General features: G+C 46.4%; 1 protein-coding gene across 2 annotated transcripts in view; it reads right to left on the bottom strand.

Annotated features, from left to right (window-relative positions):
- The window catches only part of PCSK7 (proprotein convertase subtilisin/kexin type 7), a 69,785-nt gene that overhangs the window by 45,907 nt on the left and 2,199 nt on the right, over window positions 1–21,679 (bottom strand). For both annotated transcript variants that reach the window (XM_044282249.1, XM_044282250.1), the window contains exons 2-7: window positions 17,944–18,407; window positions 16,142–16,276; window positions 14,688–14,853; window positions 14,347–14,437; window positions 12,890–12,944; window positions 8,594–8,732 (exon numbers count right to left, since the gene is read on the bottom strand). In XM_044282249.1, the coding sequence (XP_044138184.1) occupies window positions 8,594–8,732; window positions 12,890–12,944; window positions 14,347–14,437; window positions 14,688–14,853; window positions 16,142–16,276; window positions 17,944–18,360 (1,003 nt within the window). In that variant the 5' untranslated portion in view covers window positions 18,361–18,407. The remainder of the gene's footprint in view (window positions 1–8,593; window positions 8,733–12,889; window positions 12,945–14,346; window positions 14,438–14,687; window positions 14,854–16,141; window positions 16,277–17,943; window positions 18,408–21,679) is intronic.

Raw genomic sequence — 21,679 nt, 5'->3', positions numbered from 1 at the left:
TAGCTCTGTGTGCTTTTATTGTGTAAAAAAAAAAAACGATTTTATCCATATGCAAGTGAACCTGAGATGAGTCCTGTACCTGAGATGAGTCAGGGACAGGACTCCTCTCAGGTTAATTTGCATATGTATTAAATCGTTTTTTTTTACACAATAAAAGCACACAGAGCTATGGGGACTGGGTATTGCAGATGTGCTAGTGGCCATCTAGCAATCCATGTCCTCAGCTCTATACACAAAATCCCGGTAACAAAATCCCGCCATGTATGGGGATCATGCACATGGCCAGCAACGTACCGGCGAGAGAACAACCAGAGTCAGTGAGAGAGTATGTATGCCACCTGAGGAAAGGTGGAATGCCCATGACCGGCAGCGAATCCAGTGAGAGTGCAGCACACCGCCCATGGAAGGGGGGAAGGGGGCCAGGCACGTGGCCAGCACTACTGAGATCAGGCTGCAACGTCCTGCGCAGCCAACATAAATTTAGTTTTTGTTTTGTTTTTTAAACACAGCCTCTCTGAGGCAGGAAGGGGGCCACCATACAGGGGCACAGCCTCTCTGAGATGCAGGAAAGGGGCCAGCCATACAGGCCCATGAGGAAGCCCAGATCTTAGAGGGTCTCCTCTAGATGGGAGCCGGCCCCTGGAGATGGCCGGTACCCAAAAGGTTAACAGGGATCCGGCCTGGGGGGGTGCCAGTCTGCATGTCCTATGGAGGCCAGGAGGGAAGGAGAGGGAGCTGATTGCCACCCTGCGGCAGCCCAGGGGGCCAGCCTAGGTCCAGAGGCACCAGTATGGGGGTCAGGCACGCAGTGGTGGTGGTGGTGGTGGTGGTGGAGGGGGGGGGGGGGGGTGACGTGGGGCTGGAGAAGCCACTCTCTCACCATCAGCCGTCTTCACCCTCAGTCCGTTCCAGCAGGGTCGCCCATTCAGCTACTGGCACCGTAGTGGCAGGACGCTGGAAGAGGAACTTGGCGTGCGGGCGACCCTTGCACTGGCGGGATGTAGAGGAGCTAGGCTGCCCTGGTCCACCTTGCCTTCTGTGGGGGAGGCAGCAGTGCGGGTGACCGGCACTGGCGCAGCTCGACCCCGGGAGAAGCAGAGAGGTCTAGTGCGTCTGGAAGAAAAAGTAAAAAAGTAAAAATCAAAAATTAAACAAGGAGAAAAGAGCCCTGCAGTAGCAGGGAGTGTCTTGCCTCCTTGGACACTAAGCAAAAACTGTCTCTCTCTCCAGGCTGAGGGTATAGCTGTGGAGGAGGGGCTTCACAGTTTTCACTTAGTGTCACGCCTCCTAGGGAGCTGAGCTTTACCCAAGGTCTCCTGTGTCCCCCAAGGAAAATGGGCGAGAAATAGGACTTTTGAACTCCCTTGCGCAAAATTTAAACAATTGTGCAAAATTTGGCGACTTTTTGCATTTTTTGGGGTGGAAAAGTGGGTGTGGTTAGCTATGTAAATGAGTTTCATTGCATATTTATCACTAAGACTTTTTTTTTTAAAGTCGTAAAAAAAGTCACAATCCCACTCCAGGAGGAGGCGAAGTAGGAAAACTGGAGGAGCTTTTCTAGATAAAATTGTTATGTCTACAAATAAGACAAAATTTAACAAGTAACATGAGACATATGATAAATGTGCCACAAAGTACAGAAATGCAGACTCTAGCAAAACTGACTTGATAAACATGATAAATTCTCCATCTACAGCAATGAACAGTAAAAAACACGTGGGGGGGGGGGGGGGGGAAATCAGCAAAGAAATACGAGCATTCAGCACACAAACGCGCCGTGTTTTGCGGTCTGCAAATTGCGGATCCGCAAAACATGGATGCTGCCCTGTGCCAGACGGCCCATTAGAGAAATGCCTAATGCCGCAAAACGAAAAAAGAATAGGACTTTATCTAAAATTTTTGCGGGGCCACAGAACGGCGAGACGGATGCGGACAGCACACGGAATGCTGTCCGCATCTTTTGCAGCCCCAATTTAATGAATGGGTCCGCACCCAAGCCGCAAAAAATGCGGCTCGGATGCAGAACCAAACCACGATCGTGTGCAAGAGGCCTAAGTTAAAGAAAAACTGCTGATTTTCACCACGGATTTTATCCTTTGTAAGGCCTCGTTCACATTTCTGTGTCCGCTTGACGTCCGTGAAAAAAAAAAAAAAAGTCAGTCCGTGTTTCATCAATCAAGATGTCAGTGAAGGATCTGCGTTTGGTTCATGTGTCCGTTTTTTGCCCTCCGCGAGTCATTTCTGTTCCACGGACAATGCTCAGCTGAAAATTAATTTCAAAAGTATCTGCTATCAGTCAGAAACCTAACAAGGAACAAACACGGATGTCATGTCTGTGATTTAATAAGCGTTTGGTCCAGGGGGCGTGGCCTGACTGCCGATGTAGGAAGACGCATGGCGTAGAGCTCCTGGGAAGAATCCTGATTTTCATGTCTGCTCACCTCCTGCCTACCTCCAGAGACAGCCGACAGCACACCGAAGCCTCCCTGGACGCTGGGGTGAATCCCGGTATTATCATGACCCGGCAGAAGCAGAGGGAAAAGGAGGGTAGAGACGGAGGCACGGACACTCCGTCCAAACAAGATGGCGCCGCACAAGCTGCGAAGCTCACCGATGTGGCGGTAAAGCTTGGGAGGTTCGCCCGCACCCCGGCCGCCGCGGCTACTGATCAGGAGCCTGAGACTGAAGTGTCTGATGAGGTGAGGGGAGCGGAGCCTCAGCAGGCAATTACTTATGCCTCGATTGTAAAGCAGAAAGAGGGCCCAGTATTGCTACCGGAGACGGAGCCTGTCCCTGAACCTACCATTGCGGACGTATACAAAATGGTAGCGCAGTGCAGCGCAGCTCTCACATCCCTGAATGCTAATATGGGAGGCCTCAAGGAGGAAGTTTTATTAATCCGCCAAGATATGCGGCAATTTAAGGAGAGAGTGGGAGAACTCGAGGGTCGCGCCAGTGATATGGAGGATCAGTTGCCACCTGTTAAGAGAGACTTGCAGCGAGTTATTCATAATGTGTCATTACTGATAGCCAAGTCTGATGATATGGAAAATCGTCTGAGGCGCAATAATGTGCGCTTTATTGGGATACCGGAACGCACTGAAGGTTCGGATCCAGTTTCATATATGGAAAAGTGGCTGGTGGACACTATTGGCAAAGAAAAGCTATCCCCACTTTTTGCAATAGAGCGGGCCCACAGGGTGCCGTTTCGGCCTCCACCTCCGGGAGCGCCTCCAAGACCTCTCCTGATTAAAGTTCTGCACTACAGGGACCGTGATGCCATTCTTAAAGCTGCCAGAGATACTCTTGACATCCAGATTGCTGGTAGCAGAGTCCTGATGTTTCCGGATTTTTCTGCAGAAATTCAGAAAAGGAGGGCGAAATTTTTAGACGTAAAGAGGCGTCTGAGGCTTTTGCAATGGCCTTACTCCATGTTATACCCGGCTAAACTTCGGGTTGTGGCGCATGGGTCCACGCACATGTTTGAGGATCCGGTTGAAGCGTGTCAATGGCTGGACATTCATGAGAAGGATCAGCGTGGCAACAATACCTGAGGACTTGGTGATATTATTGATAGAACTTTTTCTATTATAATGTTTACTTACTGATGGTTTTTACTGCCAGTTATAAATGTATGGTACTTTGTTGTTTCCGTATATGATAGGGCGGCTATATATCCTGACTTAAAGTCGGTTGTCTTTTCTACTCTGTTTAGGTAATTATAGGGCAGGGTAGGAGATTGAGTGGTTTGTTCTTATAGTTATCCAGGCTGCTGCGTCACTAAGTGATAGGAAACTACGCTTCTGTGTTCTTGTGCATATACCACTAACTGTGGCAGTCAGGTTCACTTTGTGTATGTATGGTGTACCCCTATACATCAGATTTATGACTTACAATAGGTTTACGAATGTTGGGGGGGAGGGTGGGATTCTGGGAGCAGGCTCTATTTTTGCATTTACCTCAGAGAGGAGGTTTGTATGGATCTATCGGCACTGGTTCTTGTATCTGATTTTATATGCTCGCGATGTCTTCTGTTAACATAGTAGCCTAGAATGTGCGGGGCATGTCACAAGCCTCTAAGCGTGCAGCAATATTTCATGCCCTGAGAGATGTACAACCAGCTATTGTTTGTTTGTCTGAGACCCATTTAAATGTTGATAGGACGCACTTGGCGCATAGAGCGTGGGTAGGTTATGAATACCATTCTACTCACTCCACACATGCTAGGGGGGTTACCATCCTGGTCCATAGATCTATACCATTTACTGTGTATGACTCATGTATTGATGATGGTGGGAGGTTTGTGTGTCTGAGTTGTAGTATTTTTCAATTCAGGATTGTTTTGGAGGCGGTGTATGTTCCCCCCCCATATTCAGCTGAAGTTATGAAATTGATTATCTCCTTCAAGTCTAAGTTCCCGTCAATTCCGCTGCTGGCCATAGGGGATTTTAATATGTATCTTAATGGCTCCTTGGATAAATTCCATAATGGGCTGGGAACATGCTCCGCTGCTTCTACTTCTCTGGCGCGGTTGTTGTCAGAGGTGGATCTATGTGATATATGGAGAACTTTGTATCCTACGCAACGTCAATTTTCCTGTTATTCCACCACACATGGTTCCTTGTCCAGAATAGACTTGGCTATTGGATCCTTATCTTTAGTGGCCCTGACAAAGAAAATCTTGTATCTACCTCGTAGCATATCTGACCATTCTCCATTATTGATAACTCTGGAAGTAGGTCCCCAGACACATGTTGTTAGACCTATTTGGCGCTTGAACCCATTCTGGTTGTCAATAGTGGATACTGGTACTGTGATATCCGGGGCTTTGGCTGATTTTTTGTCTATTAATGTGGGCTCGGCGTCGCTAGATGTGGTGTGGGATGCTATGAAGGCATATGTGAGGGGGCTCTACATTAAGCATATCAGCGTTAAAAAATCTAAAGGTCGTGCTCTGGACAAGGAACTCTCAGATCGGGTTACGCATTTAGAGGCTGATTATGTTGCACAGCCCACGGTAGCTGGGGAGCTGCGATGGAAGGAAGCCCAGAATCTTCTGAAGGAACATATACAGGCTAGAGCGGAGGATAAAAGGTTGTTTACGACCCAAAGATATTTCGCTGAAGGTGAAAGTGCAGGTCATTTGTTAGCTGTGATTTCTAGGGCTCAGCAGGGTCCTTCTTCTATCACCTCACTTAGGGGAGGGAATGGACAAATGGTGGTGGGGAATGAGAACATTCTGGAAGAATTCTATGTACACTTTAAAGAGGTTTATAGGTCCAGGCTGGTCGCCACTGATTCTTGTAGGTCTGGATATTTGGAGGGAATTGACATGCCTGTCCTGTCTGAGGAGAATAGGGCGATCCTTGAGGAGGATATTATGTTGGAGGAATTGGAAGAGGCACTAAAGTCCTTGCCTAATGAGAAGGCACCGGGTGGAGACGGTCTCCCTGGGGAATTCTATAAAAAACATGGAGAACTGCTACTTCCGCACCTGCTTGCAGTATTTAAGCATGCTTTTGGTAGAGGTATTTTGCCTTCCTCCATGAGAGAGGCTATAGTTGTAGTAATACCCAAACCGGGTAAGGATCCAGCTTTGGTAGATTCGTATAGGCCCATTTCTCTCCTGACGGTTGATGTTAAACTCTTGGCAAAAATTCTAGCTAATCGATTAAATAGAGTTATTCACACCATTATTCATGATGACCAGTCCGGTTTTATGCCTGGTAAATCCACGGCTTTAAATCTTAGGAGGCTATTCCTGAACCTCCAGTTAGAGGGTAGGGATGTGTCGGATAACAGGGCCGCGGTGGTCTCTCTTGATGCTGCCAAGGCTTTTGACAGTGTTGAGTGGGATTACTTGTGGGCGGTCATGGCTAAAATGGGCTTCGGAATGGATTTTATGAAGTGGGTTAAACTTTTGTACTGTGAACCCAGGGCTAGAGTACGAGTTAACGGGCATTTATCGTCAACTATTGCTTTGGAGAGGGGGACAAGACAGGGCTGTCCGCTGTCTCCGTTATTGTTTGCGATAGCCATTGAACCCTTAGCTTGTATCCTGCGTTCTACTTCTTCTGTGAGTGGGTTATTGCGGGGCTCAATGGAGGAGCGAGTATCGTTGTATGCGGATGATACATTGATATATGTGAACGATCTGGAAAAGTATATGGATGCAGTAATATCTGTGGTGTCTCAGTTTGGCGACCAGTCTGGATTACTAGTAAACTGGGATAAGTCAGTGATTCTTCCAGTATCCTCTCAAGTACCGTCACGCACTGCTGCCTTCTCTGGACTTAAGGTGGTGCAATCCTTTAAGTATCTTGGGGTAATAGTGTCCATGAACCCTGCAGATTATATTACCAGTAACCTCCTACCCTTGTTGGAGAAATTTAAACATAAAATCACAGTGTGGCATAAACTGCCTTTGTCAGTGATAGGAAGGGGAAATTTGTTGAAAATGATCCTTATGCCGCAATTGCTTTATGTCCTGCACAACTCCCCTGTTTGGATTCCCGTGCATTACTTTCACAAAATTTTACGATTGTTTCGTTTTTTTCTGTGGAAAAGTAATAGGGGGAGAATAAAGTATGAAACGCTACAGAGGAACAAAGATGCAGGGGGACTTGCTCTGCCCAACCCTTTACTCTATTTTCTGTCGGCCCAATTGCAGCATTTTAAAGGGTGGGGAGTGGGGGGTAGCCCAGGTATGAAGAGTGGACGATTGATGGAGTGGGCGTCGAATAGATCTCCCCCATTGACGGCCATTGAAGGTAGGGTAAAGGAAGATGTGGGGCGTATCCCAATACTAGTGCTCATGAGGAAAGTCTGGTGTAAAACCAAACATATCTTGGGATTAGAGGGATACGTCAATATCTCGCCTATTTGGAGGAACCCAGCACTGCCAGAGTTGGAAGGTCTAATTGGGTTTTCTGGGTGGAATAATAAGGGAGTATGGAATTTGGGCCATATCTTCTCAGGTGGGGTATTGAAGCAATATCAACAGCTGTGCTCGGAGTTTGGGCTTCCTTCCTCGCAGTTCTATAGATATCTTCAGCTCAGGCATGCACTAGACGCTCAGGCTAAAGTGGCCCCAATAGTATTTACGTCCATTCATGCACTGAACACAGTGGTGGCTGCTGGTTCGGTGAAAGGGGCAATCTCCGTGATGTATCAGGCCTTGCTAGAGGATTTTCTTAAGGGATACCCGCTAAAGTGTAGGCAGCAATGGGAAAAAGATTTGGGTGGGCTTACAGATGCGCAATGGTCAGAGGTAGTGGCGCTTACTCCCAACCTATCTCTCAGTGAGGCGGCACGTCTCTCCCAGCTGTATTTAGTGCACAGAGTATATAGGACTCCGGTATTTCTACATAAAGTGGGTTGCAGGGATAGTCCCAATTGTCCGAAATGTGGCAGCGTTGAAGCTGATCTTCTGCATATGTTATGGTCATGCCCTTCATTGACCTCTTATTGGATAGCAATACTACTTCTTGTTAATAAGGTACATAGTACTAAATTTAAAATGGATCCAAAAATTTGTATTCTGGGAATACTGCCAGAGGAAAATTTGCAGTCTACAGTAGCTACGGGAATAGAAAGGATGCTTTATCAGGCGAGGAAGACTGTCGCAGCAAAATGGATACAGGGGACACCCCCGGAAGTACCGGAGTATGTTGCTAGAATGAATGTGGTAGTGCGTCTTGAGAGGGGTGTATACCAGAAAAGAAAATGCTTGACTAAATTTGAGGCTATTTGGGGTAGCTGGATAGATAGGTCGGGATGCTGCAGTCCTTGGCTAGCATTGACGAGGAGTGCTTTGATTGCCCGGTAAGGCTGATCTGGGGAAGTGACTGTGTACAACCTGGTGTTAGGTGGAATGTGTGGTGTATGATTGTTGGTGTCTGATGTGTGATGTGTGACCGTGGGCTGAATGCCATAGCTGTATGGGAGTTTACTTACTTGGGGCGCATAGCCTGTAATGTTTATTGAGTTCAATCGAACTGGTGCCGATAGAATGAGGAGACAAGGAATTTGGAGGTAGTTATGCTCTTATTGCAATGATGTCCTGCTCTTGGAAAGTTTGGGAGGGGAGGGGGGGGGGCTGTTTATAGGGATGTTTGTTGAGGGAGAAAACAATTAGATAAATAAAGATCTAGATCTAATGTGTATATTCCTACGATGTCTTATGGTCATAGGATGTATATTATGTAAAATGTGCATATGTAATATTTTGTACTTTTACCTTTTGTACCTGATGTCTATTGATGACTGGATATTTGATTTGACTGTCATTTGATGATGAAAAAGAAAAATTTGATAATAAAAAATTATCTGATTCAAAAATAAGCGTTTGGTCCACATGATGGACGATAGTAGTGCATGTGTCAGCAATTTCTTTCACTGACCACAACCAGTAAAAAAAGAAATAAATACTGACCTGTGTACATTTTAAAATCAATCAGTACATGTGCTGTCCATAGAAAATGCAGATAGCACACATCAGTGTAAAATGGAAATGTGAACGAGGCCTGATGCAAAATCCACTGGAACTTTCCAGTAGACTGCAGCTTTAATTTGTGACTAAAGGTGCACTTACCTATGGTGACGGTGTAGATGGAGTTGGCATATCCATCGTAGTTACAGTTATCATTGTACTGTCCTCCATTCCCACTGGCAACCACAAAAATACTCCCAAATCCTTTCCGTCCAGCAATCACTCCATGCTGAAGAGCGGCCTAATGGGCAAGTAAAACATCTCGTCAGGACGCGAGACACAGCAGTACAGGAGGAGACTGAAATGTCTGCCGCTTTCTCCAGTTTACAACCATAAGGCTGGGTTCAGACCTGAGCGTTCTGAAACGAGCGCTCTGAATGTGCGATTGTACGGGCGTTTACAATCGCGCATACAGAGACAGGCGTGCACACATTGTCGCGCGTTCCCGAATATCTATGTGCGGGAACGCGCGACAAACGCCCAAAAAAAAGCTCAAGCACTTGTTTGAGCGTCGGGCGTTTTACAGCGCGATCGTACGCGCTGTAAAACGCCCAGGTGAGAACCATTCCCATAGGGAATCATTGGTTTTTGCCTGTTGTGCGTTTTACAGCGCGTAGGAACGCGCTGTAAAACGCTCAGGTCTGAACCCAGGGTAACGGAAAGCCTCGATCAGCAATGTAAGGTCACTCCCGCAATCTGATCCACCAGCACTGACCCTAGTCCTTGTCCCTCCATCACACAGGTCCAAAGCATTTTTTTTCCAGTGTCTAATGGGTGTTGCAAATCGTAAATCACACATGCAGCCAAATTGCAGCCTAAAACGTGTAACTTTAACCCCTTCAGGACTGTACAATTTTCTGTTTTTGCATTTTAATTTTTTTTACTCCCTGTCTTCCCAGAGCCATAACTTTTATTTTTCCGTTCACGGAGCTGCACTAGGGCTTGTTTTTTTGCAGGATAAGGCCGAATGCACACTGCCGTGTTCCGCGGCCGAGCGCGGTTCGTGGTATGCCGTGCTGGATTCCTGTTCAGAGCAGGAGCGCATGGCGTCATTTGTTGCTATGACGCCGTGCACTTCATGCCGCCGCTGCACTACAGTAATACACTCATATGATTTATACGAGTGCATTACTGTACAGCAGCGGCGGCATGAAGCGCACGGTGTCATAGCAACCAATGACGCCGTGCGCTCCTGCTCTGAACAGGAATCCAGCCCGGCATACCACGGACCGCTCTGGGCCGCGGAACACGGCAGTGTGCATTCGGCCAAATGCAAATTAAAAGGAATTGCATTAATGCAGCTTAAAATTAGAATTTTGTGAAAAGGTTCAATATTCTCGGCTCAAAGTGTCACCCTCTAGTCAGCTAATTAATCCATACCCCCTGAGCAAAGGGGACCTCAAAATTGTGACTTTGAGGTTTAATAAGCTGTAAGCCATAATCATCCAAATTATAACAAATAAAGGCTTGAAATATCTCGCTTTGCAGGTAATGCGTCTCATCTGTTAGTTTCACCTTTTAAGTTGCATTACTGAAATAAATTAACTTTGCACAATATTCTAATTTTTTGAGTTTCACCTGTATATATCACAATACAACACAAAATGCTATTGTGGCATCATCATAATAGAGCACAGCCTAATAATAAACAGAATACACACAAAGAACAGGAAAACCACAATGATGACATCATCACAATAAAAGGATGTCCAGGAATAAATACTAAACATATGATATCACTAGGGATGAGCAAATCGACTTCGGATGAAACATTCAAATTTGATTTGCATAAAACTTTGTTAGAATACTGTACGGAGTGAGTGCTCTGTACAGTATTAGAATGTACTGGCTCCAATGAGCCGAAGTTATGACTTCGGGTAATAGCTTCAAAAATTAATTTCTCCTGTAAAAAAAAAAAACTTTCCGAACTCGGGTTCAGTTCCAAGGTACCACTTGGAACCGAAACAGAGTTTGGTAAAAGGTTTTTAACAGTAGAAATCGGTACAGTATTGAAATGAAGTTTTATGCGAATCAACTTCGGATGTTTCATCCAAAGTCGATTCGCTCATCCCTAGTTATCACCATAATACAATCTAGACACTGAACCAAAAAATATACCACTGCACTGGTGCCTTGCAGTGCTGGGGTCCTGGGTTCGAATCTGACCAAGGACAACATCTACATGGAGTTTGTATGTTCTCCCCGTGTTTGCGAGGATTTCCTCCCACACTCAGAAGACACACAGAAGGGCAAATTGGCTTCATAATAAAATGTGTGTATATGGCAGCCACTGACTTCCCAGGGAATTGCTCCAGTCACACAACTAGGAGTCCATGAGAAAAGACGATTACACCAGTGTCGCATCATAGTAGAGCAAAGCTTCTAAACGGAGATCCAGTCCACTGTGACATCATCACAAAATCAGCACCAGACCATGCAGATTTTGGGGTAAATTTGGTTTTGCTGTACTTAAAAAAAACAAAAAAATAAAAAAAAACACTTAATCGTGTAAAATCAATGCTTAAGGATTTTGCAGCGGTCCAAGGGTTAACCTTCCGTGAAATCCATAACTAAAGACGGCTTGTGGGTTTTTTCCGCGGATTTTGGCCTCCTCATTGAGTTCAAGAGGGGAAATCTGCAAACATTATGCAACAGAATTTGGCATGCTGTGGAATTTATACTCTGCACCACCGGCCAATATCCACAGCATGAGATCCCTAACGTTACGGCCACACGATATATAAGCAGCAGTGAATACATGAACAGAGTGGGGCAGATTTAAAAACAAAATGTCATCCAATTTTTTGCTAAGGAATCTGCATATAATGTGACATGTGACAGGTCAAATTTAAGGAATGCAGAAGATGAAAACTGCTAAAAAAATTCAAGTGTAATTCAAGCAAATGTTGCTGCAAATTCCTAGTGGTCAAAGTCTATCTTTCTTTTAGACACGTTCAAAAATCTGCCTCAATGTGCTTTTAAAGAGGACCTTTCACTTGTATAAACTATGTGAACTGAGTATGCTGCCATATAGAGCGGCGCCCGGGGATCTCACTGCACTTACTATTATCCCCGGGCGCAGCTCCATTCTCCCGTTATGCCCTCCGGTACCTTTGCTCCTTAAGTTATAGTAGGCGGGTCTTCCCTTGTCCTGTGGGCGTCTCCTTCTCCTAGGCTGCAGCGCTGGCCAATCGCAGCGCAGAGCTCACAGCTTGGGAGGTTTTTTCTCCCAGGCTGTGAGCTCTGCACTGCGATTGGCCAGCGCTGCAGCCTAGGAGAAGGAGACGCCCACAGGACAAGGGAAGACCCGCCTACTATAACTTAAGGAGCAAAGGTACCGGAGGCCTATAACGGGAGAACTGGAGCTGCGCCCGGGGATAATAGTAAGTGCAGTGAGATCCCCGGGCGCCGCTCTATATGGCAGCATACTCAGTTCACATAGTTTATACAAGTGAAAGGTCCTCTTTAAAAAAAACATTAGAAGCGCGTGGCTAATAGGTGCTCAGTAGTAAAGAAGTGGATCCCCCAAATACCGCACGCTCTTAAAAATTAGGGTTATCATCATCTCAACATTGATAGAATATTGCTAGGATATACCACAAATGTCAGATAGGTGCGAGTCACAGTTCCTTACTCCAAAACAGGGCCCCCTTCCCCCAAAGGGAAGAAGGGAGAGCTGCCACAAGACCAAAGCCACTTCACCATTCACAGTTATGGGACTGGCGGAAATAGTCAGCCATTTTCCGGACTCCCACATTTGCGTGGTTTGCTCTCCTGTCACACTGGGCGCTGTACCGAGGAGGTGACCCGCACCTACCTGACGTGTGTGGCATATCCTACCTTCTTGCCTTTGTGTTAAAGGGGTTGGACATGAGCTCCCCTTTACTCATTTACCATGCATGTGTGGAGCATTTCTAGCTCGGATGCTCCCCCTTGCCCTGTGTTGCACAGCGCAGGACAAAGGCGGTTTGTCTACTGCCAGTGATGTACCGGGCTTCTTATGGGTATGCTAGGCTTCTGTCTAGACATAATCCCAGTGACATCACCGGCACTAATGGGCAGTACTGCCTTAGCCTGTAAAACAGCGCTAAAGACCGCCCATTCATGCCAGTGACATCACCGGGCTCACTGCTAGGCGGAAGCCTTCACCTACCATACCCATGAGAAGCCCGGTACGCCACCGGTAGTAAAGAAATGCTCCGATGCTCTACTCTACTCAGACATGGTAAATGAGTGAAAATGGGATTGTGGCCAGGTCCAGCTCTGAACCCGGACAACCCCTTTAACGTATTTGATAATAGGAGATATTGCATTGTTGTGTGTGGCCAGTTACTAGTTATAATACCAATGTGGCCAGGCCATTATATACTGTAACTAATGGTTATGTATAGTTAGTACCTTTCCCAGCTGATGAGGTCCATCCACAGTTTTCCCATCATCATCAGGACCCCAACTATGAAAGAAGAACACAATCAGAACTCATTTCTGAAGAGACGCACTTTAGCCTATTTCTTACACATGGGCCTAACCTGACAGCTCTCTATTTAAAGGGGTTTTCCAGTTTTAGGTTATAACATATCTATGGTGTAAATTTAAAGTTCTACAACCTTCTCATGTACATTATGTTTGCAGTCAGTGAATGAGAGCACCCATGCGCACATTCAGAGCCAGCTAACCTGTACATAGCTAATCCCGCTCTCTGCTGAGAAGAGGATGTAACGGTATAAAGTCTGGACAATGATCTAGAAGCTAAAAACATCAGCAGCTTCACAGACTGCAGCAGATGTATCAGTGTAAAGTTAAAGGGGTTGACATTGAATGTGCGGAGTCCTCTCCATGCACTGCTATAGGACTTCTGAAAACAGCCGAGCCAGCGGTCGGCTATTTTCGGAGGCATCACAGCAGTGAATGGAGAAGGCCGCACAGGCACATCATCCTCTCCATACACAAAGGTGCCCTGTTCTTGAGAGGTGGAACCCGCACCATATCTTCTCGATAGGCCATTAATGTGCAGATGTAAAACCCCTTTAAGGCTGATTAGCTCAGAGATCACTGCCTGGACTAGGGACAATTATAAAGATTTCTCACTTGAGAGCAGGAATAGCTATGTACAGGTTTACTGCCTCAGAATGTTCTCATTCACTGACAGCAAGCTTATAGAAAATGGCGATAAACACTAAGTACATTAAAAAGCTGCAGATTATTTATTTTTTTTTTCATTCATCTAGTAGTTAAAAGGGTTAACCCACAAACACTACCAGTACTTATCACCATAAATCCACAGGACAGGTGACAAATAATGAATCACGAGGGGTCTGTGTACGGGTCCCCAGGATCCAGAGATCTACATTTACGTCAGCCCTATAAAAGAGAATGAAGACTGATACGTGCACTACCACTGCATTCCGAGAGGGGACTCAGGGACCCCTCATTCTGGGGATCATGGTGGGTCAGACCCCCCCACAATTATTTATCACCTATCCACTGGATTGTGGAGGGGTCCTTTAAAGAGGCTGCATCACACTCTGGTAGAAGCGGTCACAGTTACAGGGAGAAAGCTGCAGCAGAAAGGACGCACCCCCTGGGCTGCATCCAGCAGAGCAATTGGAGCAGAATGAGAATGGGGAGATCTCTGGTTCCATGTGAGGTACACGGCTGGTTCTAGCTTTCACGTACTATATGATGTCTGATTTTCATTTTTTACATTTTTAAGTACATGACCATGAGAGATCACAGCTGAAGGACAGCAAGCAGAGATCTTGAAGATCATAAGAAATAAATACAAAAAGTAAAATAGCACGATGAATAAGTAAGCGTGCTGTATGACAATAATCAACATAAGGGCAGGCATGTACCTGCAGCTGTAGATATCGTTGATCTGATAGTGTTTGTTGAAGGCAATAGCCTCCATGCTGTCTGTGAGAGGCCCGTCAAGAACTCTGATCCCTGGTAAAGACAAAATGTACAAAGATCAGTGTACAAGGCTGATCAATCAATGCAGAAAGAGAAAGTCATGGAAAAACACCTCCACACGAGGCACGCGGGTCCTACCCTGGTGATGACATGTAGTCAGGTATGTAACAGGGTGTGGTGCCCGGCAATGCAATCGTGTTAGACAGGACAAGACATATAGGTGAACCAAGCAACTGAAAATGCTGCAAGTAAACATGGCACGGATAAAGGCTGAACTACGCACCTGCAATCCTGCTTCCATAGGCGACACCCACGGCGCAGAAACTATTATTGGAGACAGCTGCGATCTCCCCGGCACAACGGGTTCCATGGTGGTTGTCACTAAATCCATCAGGATGGGGCATGGGGTCTGGATCATTGGAGTTAAGGTCGTAGCTTCCTTCTGGGCTCTGTATGAGATAAATTACAAGTTTCTATTTCAGTGGAAGGAACACCTACTTAAAAAGCAATGGACGCCATTACACTGAAATTCTTTTTTATTGTTCATTGCCTAAAAGCAAAAATAAAGGGGTAATGCAGTGCAAAGATATCAATAAACCTATCGTCAGGATGACCGATCATCAATATCAGATCAGCTGGGGTCTGACTCCCGGTACTCTACTACGAGTGTTGCTATCGCTTCAAAATTACCTGCGTCATCACGCAATGCAGTGCAATTACAACTGCTCATCCCATTTAAGTGAAAGGGACAAGCGACTGTAATGACACCGCGCGCCCACTGCAAATGAGACGGCGCACAGGTAATTCTGAAGCAGAAGAGGCGATTGCACAAGTGTCACTACCCCTTCAAAAAGCTGATTCACAGAGACACAGGAAGTCGGACCCCACCGATTTGAGATCGATGACCTATCCTGAGGATAGGTCATCATTATCTTTGCACTGCAACTTTCTAAATAGTCTCCTTTAAAAAAAAAATGCCTACCATTTTGCTTCTGCAAAGTATGTGCAAGTCCTTCACCTAGCTGGTGGTGCTGTTGAAGCTGAAATAAATCAGTCAGAGCATGGCCCCCGACTGACAGCTCTTAATGTTCTCTCACTCCCTTTTCTTAGTGATGGAGACAGCAGTAGAGAGAGAGAGAGAAGGAGGTTGTACACAACAGCTTGGAGTACAGATATGGAGGAAAGAGGACAGCTCCAGTAGGGTGTGGAGGGAGAAAAGCACATATAGGCTGTAAGTGTAGAGAGAAAGCACAGCACTCACTGCAAACTCTACATGAGAGGGAAATCACAGTCCTCAGCATCAGCATCTGTCAGGACATGTGAAAGGATGAGCTGGGAAGCAGTCCAGGAATGAAGCTGTGCTGATACATGAGAGCTAATGCAGACAGCAGCATCCTGGACACACATCTAGCATTAAATACTGAGAGGAATACATCCACATGAGAAAAGAGTGAAACTAGCGGCACGCTGATAACTAAAAATCAGGGCCTCTGAAAATATGAATCAAGGAATGAAGACTGCAGCCTGAAACTTAGTGCAACTTTTTTATTCCTCATGGTAACCATTTCATTTTTCCACAGACATTTCTATGTGGAAATAGGGGCCATACATCAAGGCGATCCCCTGGTTTTTAGTCTGGACATCACTAGGCTGACTTTTCTGTGGAACCCCATACGTGTTTGCCCAGCACCTCCACAGCCCATCATACTTCACCCCCGTTGTAACAGCTCTGCTCACATAATTAGATTGAATGTCCTGGATAGTGTGCTGGACGCCATCATCCACGACCACCACCGTCACTCCCCGGCCAGTCACATTTCTCTCCCATACGCCAGTAACATTAATATCCATTCCAGGGCTACGGGAATTGTGCTGAAAAGGAAAGGCTAAAAAGTAAGAGAACATGAAGTGACCGCATGATAAACCACAACTTAATAGAACAACCATAAGAAATCTGGTCCTTTGTTCTACGGATTGGGGGGTGTCCCAGAGGCCATAACCCCAAGGTCCTGAGGACATGTCACCTCCTGGTGCTACGTCATTATAACATTAAGTATTAATAATTGTTCTAAAAGCTCCAAAGCTCTATGGTTTTTTGTGACAATTTATTACACCTATCAGAGTTACAATTAACCTTATTACATCTTTTAGGGGATTTCTAAAGCCATATCTGACAGCAGAACAGAGGCAGAGAAGCTCCGATATATGAGGCTAGAAGACTTGGAGTAGGATTGCTGAGTAAAAAGCAGAGTAAGGCCTCATGCACACGATCGTATGTATTTTGCGGATCCGCCAAAAATACGAATGACGTCTGTGTGCATTTCATATTTTGCGGAACAACTGGCACCTAATAGAACAGTCCTATCCTTGTCCGTAATGCAGACTATAATAGGACATGTTATATTATTTTGCAGAACGGAAATATGGACATAGGGAAACTGAATGCACACGGAGTACCATTAAAATGAATGGTTCCGTATACAGTCCGCAAAAAACAAACACGTAACAGACACTGAATAAAAATACGTTCATGTGCATGAGCCCTAAATCTAGACAGGACTCCTGAGAGAGGCAGTGAGAGTCCTGACGACTACACCCACACAGGACAATTGACAACTCTCCCTCTATCAGTGTGATTGGCTCATCAGGACTCTATCTCCCCTAAGAGTCCTGTCAGGATTAGTCAGTTTAAAGCAAACCTGTCAGCGATTTCTGGTGTCGTGTGACAGCAGGATAGAGGGAGAGAAGCGTAGCTCTGCCGTATATACATTTGTAGGACTTGTTCAGTAAACAGCAGAGTAAATCCTGCCAGGACTCCTAGTAAAGGCAGTGAGAGTCCCGATAGCCCCACCCACACAGGATGATTGACAGCTATATCCGTATCAGTGTGAACACACAGACGGTATCAACCAGTGTGGGTGGGTCACCGGCACTCTTACTGTCAATCATCCTGTGTGGGTGGGGCCATCAGGACTCTCACGGCCGTTCCTAGGAGTCCTGGCAGGATTTACTCTGCCATTTACTCAGCAATCCTTCTCTAAATCCTATAAACGTATTTATATATCGTGGAGCTTGACAACCTTCTGTGTATGTACACTGATATGGGGAGACCTGTCAATTATTGTGTGTGGCTGGGGCCATCATGACTCTGTCTTCGCTAAGAGTCCTGTCAGGATTAAGACCTGGATTTCTGCATAAAAAGCAGAGTAAATCCTGATAGGAGCATATCCTGCTCTCAGATGGAAATTACCCGACAGCCAATCATGTATGGGCATGCCTATATGGCGCCCGACAACCCCTTTGACAAAACCGGAGTCTGTTGGGTTACAGTCCTTTTACTTGCTGTCCTACTGTCCCCTGCATTTTTGATGGAACTTCGGACGCAGATGTGAATCTAGCCTGGATGTTACTGGATCCAGCCAAGGATAGCATATATTACTAAAGAGGTACAGGATACTAACAAGGAGAGGGGAATTGTACGCGTCAGGGGTCAGTGTGAGCCCTGTGTACGACTTCCCTATGTGTGCACACTGTCTCACCAAATGCCATTGCTGAGGATACTTGGGGTCATTAAAGTACAAGCTTCTCTTGGACCTCTTCAGTAGCTTTTGTTCGGAGAACCACCGCACGCTGTCATGCTGTGTAAATATCTCATGGACCTTCTTCCGAGCATTCTCCTTTGTCTCACCACATCCCACATGTGCAAATAGGTAGTGATCCTTTAACTCCCCGATAACACCCCGATTCTCCAGCCCTACAGCACGAGAAAGTTCTTCTGCCAGAGCGTCCAACTCCTCTCTCCGTCCAGAGCCTTGAGAGGGGTCCAGACGGACAGCCCAGGTCAGCTCTTCCCCCAGACTTGAGGCCTCATCGCTGGCTGTGCGTGTGGGAAGTGAGAGGAAGAGGGGCCAGGTGACAAGACAAAGGAATATGTGTGGAAAGAAGAACCGGTGCATTGTGATGGCCCATTACACAGGAGGCAACCTAGCGAGGGCATTGGGACCTGTGGAGAACAACACACCATCATCAACAATCCACGTAGAAGAAGTAACCCTCCGACATCTCAGGTGACGTCACAGGATGTATTCACCCACTGCTCACAGGACAATGTTTTACTGATTTGCCCCAAAATTGCTGAAATCTTGTCCTGTGGGCAATGGGTGAACACATTCTGCAACGTTATGGAAGATATTGGAGCGCTGCTTCTTCTATATCTTGGTTTGCATATGTGCCTATTTTTCGAGGAATAAAGGCTATAGACACCTTTTCACTAACATTTTTACTGTTCATTTACTTTTTAAATGCAAAATTAAGCAACCACACAAACATTCATTACCTTTCGACAGAGTGTGTGCAAGTCCTTCACCTAGGTGCTGCCGAATCTGACCTAAATCCATTAGAGAACTGCTTCTGTTTGCGATGTCTCTTTTTGCTCTCAGAGTTAAAGGGGTCATCCGAGTGTTTAATACTGAAGACCTACCCTCAGGATAGGTCATTACTATGTCATCGGTGGGGATCTGAAGACCGGCACCCCTGCAGATCAACTGTTTGAAGAAGCTGTGTTCTGTTGAGAGGTGCAAGCACACATTGGACAGCAGACGTGCGCGGTACTGCAGCTCTGTCTCATTCACTTGAACGGGACTGATAAAGGTGACATCACTGGTCTAGGAGGAGGCCACGGCGATCACAGAGTGCCACGGTCTGTTCAAACAGCTGATCAGCAAGGGGTGCCGAACCTCCACCATTCAGATACTAAGGACCTCTAGGTTATCAATGTTAAAGGGGTTGTCCGGGTTCAGAGCTGAACCCGGACATACCCTTATTTTTACCCAGGCAGCCCCCCTGATGTTAGCATCGGAGCATCTCATGCTCCGATACGCTCCCTTGCCCTGCGCTAGATCGCGCAGGGCACGGGCTCTTGTTTACAATAACACACTGCTGGGTTAAAGCTTCCACCCGGCAGCGTGTTCGGGGACGTCACCGGCTCTGATGGGCGTGCTTTAGCTCTGCCCTAGCTGTTTTACTGGCTAAGGCAGCGCTAAAGCCCGCCTATCAGTGCCGGTGACATCACCGGGCTTCCTGGCAGCCCCATGGAGAGCCCCGGTACGTCACCAGAACTCTTGAAAATGCCTTTGCCCTGCGAAATTTAGCGCAGGGCAAAGGAGAGCATCGGAGCATGAACTGCTCCAATGCTCAAGTCAGGGGGGCTGCCTGGGTGAAAATGGAGGCATGTCCAGGTTCAGCTCTGAAAACCCGGACAACCCCTTAAAAAAAAAAAAAAAAAAAAAAAAAAAAAACGACATCCAAGATACTTTACTGATTACCTATCCTCCGGATTAGGCTACTTTCACACTAGCGTTCGGGCGGATCTGTTCTGAACGGATCCGCTCATATTAATGCAGACGGAGGCTCCGTTCAGGACGGATCCGTCTGCATTATAACTTAGAAAAATTTTCTAAGTGTGAAAGTAGCCTGAGCGGATCCGTTCAGACTTTACATTGAAAGTCAATGGGGGACGGATCCGCTTGAAGATTGAGCCATATGGTGTCATCTTCAAGCGGATCCGTCCCCATTGACTTCCATTATAAGTCGGAACGGATCCGCTCGCCTCCGCACGGCCAGGCGGACACCCGAACGCTGCTTGCAGCGTTCAGGTGTCCGCTCACTGAGCGGAGCGGAGGCTGAGCGCTGGCAGGCGGATGCATTCTCAGTGGATCCGCCTCCACTGAGAATGCATTAGGGCCAGACGGCTGCGTTCAGGGCCGCTTGTGGGCCCCTTCAAACGGAGCTCACGAGCGGACACCTGAACGCAGGTGTGAAAGTAGCCTAATCTTATAATACAGTGAGGAACCGCACTCTATTCAAGTGTGTCACCGGTGCCAATCAAGGGCTTATTAAGCCATTTATCATGAGAATGAAGTATTGAGGCACTCAGGTTCTTTTTGCAATTTAAATGAAATTTATTTCATGAATTAATCTCTGCATCATCCATTCGCCCGTGGTATATATAGGAGCATTAAACAACAGAATATTTCTGACCAAACGTTTCGGTCACGGTGGACCTTCGTCAGTGGTCATATTATCTGAGTGATGTATGGCTGTGCTCTGGGGCGCTGGATGCATCCAGCGCCCCAGAGCACAGCCATACATCACTCAGATAATATGACCACTGACGAAGGTCCACCGTGACCGAAACGTTTGGTCAGAAATATTCTGAAAGTAGCCTAAGTCATCAGTATCTGATGGGTGGGGGTCTGACACATGGGACCCCAGCCGATCAGCTGTTTGAGAAGGCACAGGCATTCGCAATAGCGCCACGGGCATTTCTCACCTCACCAAACACAGCGCTGTACATTGTATAGCAGCTCAGCCCCATTCCCTTTAAAGGGGCTGAGTTGCGCCTTGGTCATGTGACTGATGAAAGTGCTGTCACATGACCAAGAGAATGCAGACAGAAGACCACGGCACTACCGAGAGTGCTGGTGACTTCTCAAACCGCTCATGGGCGGGGGTCCCGGGTGTCAACTCTCCAACAATAAGATATTGGTGACCTATCTAGAGGATAGGTCATCAGTTAAAACACCCTTTAAAGAGGACCTGTCCCCTCTCCTGACATGCCTGTTTTAATAGTTTCATACAATCCCCATGTAATAACTATTATTGAGCCTCTAGTCTTATGCCTCTACGTTGTTCAATTCCTTTATTATTCCTACTAGAAGTTATGAATGAATTGCCAGCAGTCTGGGGTAAGGGTACAGAGGGGTGGTAAGAAGTTGGGGGGGGGGTGTACCTGCACTGACAGCAATGACTGAATAGTTAGACTGTAAAATGACCCCCTCCCCCAACTGGTTACCCCCTTCTGTACCCTTACTGCAGACGGCTAGCAATTCATTCATAACTTCTAGTAGGAATAATAAAGGAATGGCACAACATAGAGCCATAAGACTAGATGCTGCAGAAGTGTTGTTATTACATGTGGAATGCAGGTAGTTATTAAAACACATGTCAGGAGCGGTGACCGGTCCTCTTTAATCATTAAAGGGAACCTGTCACCGGGATTTTGTGTATAGAGCTGAGGACATGGGTTGCTAGATCGCTGCTAGCACATCCGCAATATCCAGTCCCCATAGCTCTGTGTGCTTTTATTGTGTAAAAAAACCCATTTGATACATATGCAAATTAACCCGAGATGAGTCCTGTACCTGAGATGAGTCCTGTACCTGAGATGAGTCAGGGACAGGACTCATCTCAGGTTAATTTGCATATGTATCAAAT

Source organism: Bufo gargarizans, chromosome 2 (assembly GCF_014858855.1).
Source record: "Bufo gargarizans isolate SCDJY-AF-19 chromosome 2, ASM1485885v1, whole genome shotgun sequence".
In the NCBI taxonomy this organism is placed as follows: Eukaryota; Metazoa; Chordata; class Amphibia; order Anura; family Bufonidae; genus Bufo; species Bufo gargarizans.
This window is presented reverse-complemented; position numbering and strand designations above follow the sequence as displayed.